The sequence below is a fragment of the Capsicum annuum genome, chromosome 11 (genome assembly GCF_002878395.1).
Source record: "Capsicum annuum cultivar UCD-10X-F1 chromosome 11, UCD10Xv1.1, whole genome shotgun sequence".
In the NCBI taxonomy this organism is placed as follows: domain Eukaryota; kingdom Viridiplantae; phylum Streptophyta; class Magnoliopsida; order Solanales; family Solanaceae; genus Capsicum; species Capsicum annuum.
Genome location: NC_061121.1, coordinates 4,417,223 through 4,425,593, shown reverse-complemented (window position 1 = coordinate 4,425,593; position 8,371 = coordinate 4,417,223). Strand labels below are relative to the sequence as shown.

Here is an 8,371-nt window from a genome sequence, read left to right as displayed (position 1 = left end):
TGTAAAAATTTAAAAGATTGGGGTTATATGTAATAATAATAAAAGTTGGAATCGGAGTTGGAAATTGTGGTGTTTGGCCATGAAAATTCGAAAAATAATTCCAGAAAATTTTTCTGGAAAGGGAAAACAGGTTTTTGTTGTTTTCACAATTTTCCAACTCCAATTCCAACTTTTATTATTATTACATATAACCCCAATCTTTTAAATTTTTACATAAAACTCTCCTTATAACATTACTTTTTCAATATTACGTATATAGCAGTTTTAAAGAATAAGATAATTATAATTTCAAACTTAATGCTATCCTAATTAATATATATCTCTTTTTCTCTCTCATCATTATTTTTATCCCTTATTTAATTTTCTCCCTTATTTAAGATATTATTTTACTGCTTATTTATATTTATGTTCATAAATATATAAAGTATTATATTTATAATAGAAATATACAAAGTATGTTATATATAAAGTTTATACCATATACATACATATATAAATATACAAAGTATGTTATATATGAAGTTTATACCATGCATATACCATATACACACATATATAAAAATACAAAGTATAAAGAAACATACTAAGTATATTTATATATTTATGGTATATGATATAATATACCATAAATATGCAAAGCATGTTTTACATAGAAATAATTTATTCACACACAGTAAAATATTTCACGTATAAGAAAATTAAAGAAATAAATTAGCGGCACCCTAAAATTTAATAACAACTCATCATTTCCTATTTTTTAGGAACGGGAAATGAAGGAAATAAATTAAATAAATTCCTAAAAAAATAAATTTGTTTGAAAGATAATATTTGTTACCTAAAAAAACAGGAAGCAGTGATCTGTTAATATAACATCCATATTTAAAATTTTCAAAAATGAGAAACGGCTATTAATGTAAATGTTATATATGTCATAATTGAAATTCATTAAATATGTCCATGTATATGTAATTATTTTTTATAATAGTGGCTAATTGTGTTCTTTTTTAGGTAAATTTTAGTTGGGTGATTTTGATAGTTTGTAAAAGTTAGGGCATAAAATCATATTTTAAAAAGTTTTTTCAAAAGTCAATTTTTTTTTTCAAAAAAGACATGGCCAAACACAACTTCAACTCCAATTTCCTCCAACTTCAACTCCAACTCCGAAAAATTTTAGTTTTCATGGTCAAACGGCTACTTAGTTCTTAAACTAAGAATCTTATTATTTTAGTATTTGCTTTGCCTTTCAGGCTTTCGGTTAATGCTTTGTTGAATATATTTTTCACCTCACCGGATACAATCAAAAAATTTTATAAATATGATGCGTGTTCAACATTCAGAAGTTTTTGAAAGTGTGAAGGACAGAACGCGTGTGAGAAATACAAACTATCACAAAACTCATTACAGAAACTAGTAACTACATTGAGAGTTTACATGAAGTTTGAAGACTTCAATAGTCAGAGATGGCAGTAAATCGATAACCTTTAGCACCTCTCCAAGAGTAATATGCAATCCGCATCTCAGAGAAACCTGCAAACATAGTTGGAAGTAGCGTAATCAACTAATTAATGAAAAAGCGAATATGAAAACTTGAATAAAGAAAATATACAATCAGAAGTGTAGCGTGTTAAACTCAAGACTGTCTAAACAAAACAGAGAAAATATGAAGAAGTAGAATCTATTGCCTATTGCAGAAGTTTGCAAAATGTAATGGACATCCCAAAAAATCGATTTAGTATGACCATTTTCAGTGCAGATCTACAATCATCTTGATATGATGCTTCTAGAAACTACAGTGAGGACAGATACAGTAACAAGTAGACCTACCATTTGCTATCTCACCTATTTATTCTGTTGCAAATTCAATGGAAGTTACCTTGTTAACATAACTGTAAATCAGGCTGTCAAATCAATGGTGCATCTGCAAATTAATTCTGTATTTAATGAACTACAATACTCTCCTCGAGCACATATCGAACAATTATGGACAAAATAATAACAACTTATGAATCCAAAGCAGTATCTATTAACGTATGTTTTTGAATTACCAGGGAGAAACGTGACGATTCCCAGTGCAAGGAGAAGCGTGAGATTTAACGGCTTGCAGGACGATATTTTCGTCCAAGAAAATATGCCTTAACAAGTTAGGGCTATTATAACAAAACAAATTTCTTTGGGGCTAAATTTGAAAGCCATCCTAGTTTGGATCTATAGTTGAGAATAACCCTACTGCTAAAATTTAAAAGTCACCCTAATTTGGGTCTATATTTGAGAATAACCCTACTCAACTACAGGCTGATTCTCAATGCCCAGGCCCATCAATAAAAGTACAAAATGGGCTTTTACCGCCTTTTCCCTATACGATGCCGTTCCATTCATATATAAAAGCATCGAACAGTCCCCAAATTACAATCAAAACGCGAAAAATCCCCAAATTGAATTTTCAAAGGATCTAAAGTATTAATCAAAAAATTCAAGCTTTGAACATCAAAAAATGGTACGTAAATCATAATTAATTTTTCATTTAAATTTCCGTACTACAACTTCTAGGGTTTATATAATTTGATTTTGAGTTGTTAATTGTTGAGATTTCTGCGTAATTGAATATGGTTTGTCTGTAAATATTGTTAATATACTTATGAATTGTCCTAATTTTTTTTTTATTTTGAGCTAACATATGATTAAATGTTCTAGTTTGGCTATTGATTGATGAATAATTGGGAATTTTATTACAATTAGGGGTTTATAGATCTAGTGTAACCTAATTATACCTTGCTGAATATGTGTGATGTTCAAATTGGCCATTGATATATGACGTGTAGAGTAGCGATCCAGCGTATTCCCACACAGTGGGGTTTGGGGAGGGTAGAGTGTACGCAGTCACTACCTCTACCTTAGAAGTGAGGTGGAGAGGTTGTTTCCGGTAGCTCCCCGGCTCAAAATATAATCTAGCAAAAGATGTAACCTAAGTGATGCTATTTGAGGGTATCTAGCTGTGGCTTATGTTGATACCCAGCGTAAAAATAGTCTAATTATAAAGATTCGTCGAGTATTGAACTATTGATATAGAGTATCGTATGACTGACTGCCACTGGTTTGAGATTGAGGTGTGGTTAATTTGCTTGAATTATGTGATTATGGTTTCTTCCAATTGATTATTACTCCCTCTGTTTCAATTTGTTTGACCTACTTTTCTTCTTAGTCCGTTTTAAAAAGAATAACCCTTTCCCTTTTTAGCAACTTTTAAAATCAAAACTTGATTACAAAGAGGGGTTTACAGATCTAGCTTAATTTAACAATACCATGCTGAATATTGGTGATGGCACTCGAAGGGTGTGGCCTAGTGGTCAAAGAAGTGAGTTAAGTATACATTCAAATCTTGACATAGACAAAACTAGGTGGTTTCTTTCTCTGTTCTAGCTTTGGTAGATAGAGTTACCTAGTTATACCTTGGTACCTGTGTTGGTGGGAGGTATCTCGTGAAACTAGTCGAGGTGCACGCAAGCTACCCAGACACCAACAACAACAGCAAAAGCAACAACCTACCCTGTGTATTCCCACAAAGTGGGGTTTGGGGAGGGTAAAGAACTATGGGTGATGTTCGAATTAGCTATTGACACATGACGTGTAAAACATCAATGAGCTGTTAACTGATTAGGGCATCTAGCTCTGGCTAGGTGAGTTTCGCAACGCATATTGGTCCTAAGTTCAGATAAAGGATGAGGGTTATGGTGTATTGGCATACAATGTAAAAATAGTCTAATAATAATGATTAATCGATATAGAGGATTCATATGGCTGATAGCAGTTAGTTTGAGATTGAGGTGTTTGTAGTTGCTTGATTTATGTGATTATGTTTTCCATCTAACAATTGATTATCCCATAAATAATGGTGCGTCGGACTTGGTGAAAGAGTAGGAATATAGACTTTCGGAATAAGGGCAATTAAATTGCAATTCAATCTTACGGCTTAACAGTGCTTTCAGCAAAGAAATTGTGAATCACACTGACCAAGTTATCAACAAAAATATTCCAACAGTGATGATAAAAAAGACTTGTGAATCAAAAAACTGAAAGGATAGAGGAGTTACTGGCCCCAACCAAGGGAGTGGTTTTGTTCATTATTTCCCCAACATGCTATGGTGCCCTTCCGGAAAGGGATCGTAATTTGGGCGAATTTGGAGACTTCCGTTGAAGGCACTTTCGAACTGGCAAGACTCATAGCCCCTTTCTTTATGGAAAGAAGATAGGTCCAAGCTCGAACAGAAAGAAGATTCACTCGCTTGAAACTCGATCCCCGATTTCCCATACTATTGAAACCAACAAGAAAAAGGACTCACGTTTGTATGGTTGTTACATATAGTTTCATAATGTATTGTACTGTATCATGGTGTATTGTATTGTACTGTGTCATCGTGGTGAATACAATATTTGGATAGATTTTATCGTTTCCTGTCATTACATAATGTGACGCATGAGCAATTTGTAGGACAAACCTATAAGAAAAGTAGGCTACTACGTAGAACTATATAAAAAGGTAAGGTAAAAGGATAAAATATGATTTTTAGATAATAAATATAGATAAGATGCGAGGAAAAAAAATAAGGTAATGATGCGATCTATAAACCAAATCTGTCGTTACATAAAATGGGACTTTTCATCGTTACATAACTATGGATTTAACGAAACATACAATAAAATTTAAGTAATAATCAAAAGAAAAATTGTATTTGAACTAACAATACAATACAATAGGTGACAACCATCCAAACAAGTTGTTAAGTTACGCAGTAGTATTTACTATTTAGTTCTAAACAATAGGCTATCAATATCAGAATTTATGACACTATGAAATTCTGATCCCTTCCTTCTAATTATATGTTTGGTTCATGTAAGGATAGAGGAAGGAAAAAGGGCTGGATGCTCTTGCATTTGACACTTTGAGAACTATTTTATTGCGTCCTCTTTCTTTTGTAAGATTGTAAGAGGTTGTGAGGAAGTTTTACTCTTTTGTTTTTGGTCCTTTTCTTGAGAGGTTGAGAAAGCTTATATGGAGTGTAAGGCCTTCCAGTCATTTCTTCCTAGCGGATATGACATTTATCTCTCCTTTCTTACTTGCTCTTAGCTTTTCAGTAAGATTTTTCTTTCTTCACCCATCCTACATCGTGAAATGCTTTATAATTCACTAGTGAGCTTTGTATATTTTCTTGTATTCTTATCTATCTTAGTCATCGTTGTGTGATAAATAACTGTTCAAAAGACTTATCTTTAACTGTACGGTTGGTGAAGTAACACAATTTCCAGCAAAATTTTGCCTAAGCCCCTTATATACTTTAGGTTTGAGTTTTCATTCTTCATCTTTTCCTTTAAACTCTCGAAATGCTGGTGCTAAATTGTTGTTTGTTATTTTTATGTGCTTTGCAGTCTTCACTTGCAGCTGCTAGGGCAGACAACTTCTACTATCCTCCAGAATGGTCTCCCAAGAAGGTAAATAGATATAAGTTGTTCTTTTTTTTTTCCTCGCATTTCTGTATCTGGTGGAATATTGGAGTCAAAAAAGAGTGCTAGTTACTGATTCGTGTTTCGTTTCAGGGTTCACTGAACAAGTTCCATGGTCAGCATGCTCTCCGAGAAAGAGCAAGAAAGATAGACCAGGGCATTTTAATTATAAGGTACTGACTATAAAATTCTGTACTTTTACTTGTCCATTGGGGTGCCAAAGCCGAGCACTGTAACAGCAGAAATGGTCCTTAACATTTTGAACAGTAAAAAGAAATTAAAATTGAACAGTATAGTAGCCAATAATCTGGATGAGGAGCATAACAAAATGGACGTGTATTTTTTGATAGAAGAATTTAAAGTGATGTTACCATTGTATTGCATCTGATACCTATTGCCTTGGTGTCGAATAGACCTTTAAGATACCTAAATCTTATTCCTTTTTATCCAATTTTCTCCCCCAAAAAAATTTAAGTGGGATTTACCATGTTGTTAAACTTCAACTTTAATGAATTTCTCATAAAAACCTTCCTTATTTTTCAGGAAAGCATTTCATGCATGTCATACAACATTCTAATGCATATTACTTGCATAAATAGAAAGAGAAGAGAAAATAGAGGCTTAGTGGGACTTGCTTCCTTGGCCTTATAATTGCTAAACCTGGAGAGTTTATTAGCATGATCCTATTTTTGGACTGAGTTAAATAATAGGAATCACCTAACACATTGAAACTTTAACTGGATGTCGTTTTTCGCTTCAATTGACATCGATAGGCATAATGGTTACATACTTGGAATCCAAAACTTTTGAAAATGTCCCGCTTGACAACATTGTTAGTTCACTAAGTTCAATATCTCGGAAATGATAATGGTATAAATCCATGTAGTTACGAAGGAGGGAGAAATAAAGTGACTTGCTCATACATCATTTTTTTATTAGTATTCTCATGGATTTTTTATTGTATAGCTCTGTTTTAATGAGCATCATCACTCACTACAAAATGATAATATCCTTTTTTTAATAGGTTTGAGATGCCATTCAATATCTGGTGTGGAGGATGTGAGTCGATGATTGCCAAGGGTGTGAGGTTCAATGCTGAGAAGAAGCAAGTAGGAAATTATTATTCCACAAAGGTAATGATGCAGTTAAATGAGTCAAAATTCTCACTTGTACGCCAAACTTTGCTCAAATCAAATGACTCTTTGTTTTTTGTTTGCTAATTGTAATTCCCTACTTGTGTTAGATATGGAGCTTTACTATGAAATCTGCATGCTGCAAGCATGAAATCGTCATTCAAACAGATCCAAAAAACTGTGCTTATGTTATTATTAGTGGAGCTCAAAAGAAGACCGAAGAATATGATGCTGAAGATGCCGAAACCTTGGTACTCCCAGTCGATGAAGGTAAGTTGTATTGAAGAATTGTTTGGTGCATTTCTTGATGAATTCCTGTTGCTATTGCATTGACAGGGCATAGAAGTCTCTTGCAATTTTTCATACAGTATTTGTCATAATGAACTGTAATTATTAGGAGGAATGCTAATAACTGATCTACTTCCCTATCCAGATAAAAGTAAGTTGGTGGATCCTTTTTATCGCCTTGAGCACCAGGAGCAAGACTTGAAGAAGAAGAAAGAAGCTGAGCCTGTACTTGTTCGTCTTCAGCGAGTGTCTGATAGTAGACATTCAGATGATTATGCGATGAACAAGGCTCTCCGAGCCAAGCTTAGGGTTTGTTTTTAAAAATTTACTGCTGGTTTTGTGCACTCTTCTCTTTTATTCCTTTATGCCCGGCATTTGAGTCCTTATCATCCTCTGGCAATGTATACAGGGTCAAAAGAAAAGAGTTGCTGAAGAAGAGGCTGCTTCGAAGAAAATAGGACTTGGTATTAGGTTACTACCACCTTCTACAGAGGATGCCGCAACTGCTGCAAGTGTTAAATTTGCTCATAAGTTTGATAGGAACAGAAGGGATAAACGAGCCATGATATACTCTGGTTCAATTTTTTCCGGATCATCTGGTTCTTCAAAGCATTCGGAGCTAGAATCTAAGAGGAGGAAAATAAACGCGTCTGCTGCTTCTAAGCTGCTGGTTGGAGGATTTAAGCCCTCATCATGGTCTGAAGCTACTGTTTCATCTAAGAAAGATCTTCTGGCTCTTCGAAGCATTCGGAGCTAGAATCTCAGTGGAGGAAAACGTGTCTGCTGCATCAAAGCTACTGGTTCCTCGTCGTGATAGGAAGCTGTCGTTTCATCTATGCTTTCTCCGGTCAATATTTTAGATTCTTGGTTAACCTGGCCGATCGAGAATTGAGTTTAAAATTTGTTGCCTTTTACTTATAATTAGTTGAGTTACTAATTGTATAGAGTTGTTGTGTGTTAAAGAGTGATATGCTTTGTGCCTGGCTTTTATAGTATTTGTATCCATCATAACAAGCTAGAGGTGTAATCAAATAGAGTAATGTAATTCTAGCCTCAGCATACAAAAAAGGTTCTTGGAATTTGATTCAGTTATTTGAATGGATGGTTGAATCCAATTTCATATTTTGATTCTACAGAATTTACCATATGAGGAATTTCAAGTAAAAATTACATGGTGTTTTGTCGCAACTAGTAAAGTTGTCACGTGTTTAGGAGGTTAGGGGTTTGAGCTGTCTTGGTGAAATGCAGGGCAAGGCTGCGTATAATAGACCTTGTGGTCTGATCCTTTATTGGACCCTTGCGCATGGTGAAAGTTGAGTGCATCAGGCTTTCCCTTTTAGGGCCTCGGGCGCAAATTGCATGCAAAAGCTCTATGATAGATGAGATTCTGTAATTTACACAAGTATCATATCTCGCTATGGTCTTCATCGATGCGACCATTCTACCCTCATTCC

At 34.2% G+C, this 8,371-nt stretch overlaps 1 protein-coding gene across 1 annotated transcript; it reads left to right on the top strand.

Moving 5' to 3' along the window:
- The first annotated feature begins 2,309 nt into the window (after positions 1 to 2,309).
- LOC107848311 (probable splicing factor YJU2B) lies at positions 2,310 to 8,050 on the top strand. The gene is made up of 7 exons (XM_016693048.2): positions 2,310 to 2,494; positions 5,422 to 5,484; positions 5,590 to 5,669; positions 6,521 to 6,629; positions 6,740 to 6,899; positions 7,063 to 7,226; positions 7,327 to 8,050. Exons 1-7 carry the CDS (start codon positions 2,492 to 2,494, stop codon positions 7,672 to 7,674), a joined length of 927 nt encoding a protein of 308 aa, XP_016548534.1. The 5' UTR covers positions 2,310 to 2,491; the 3' UTR covers positions 7,675 to 8,050.
- The last annotated feature ends 321 nt before the right edge of the window (positions 8,051 to 8,371 follow it).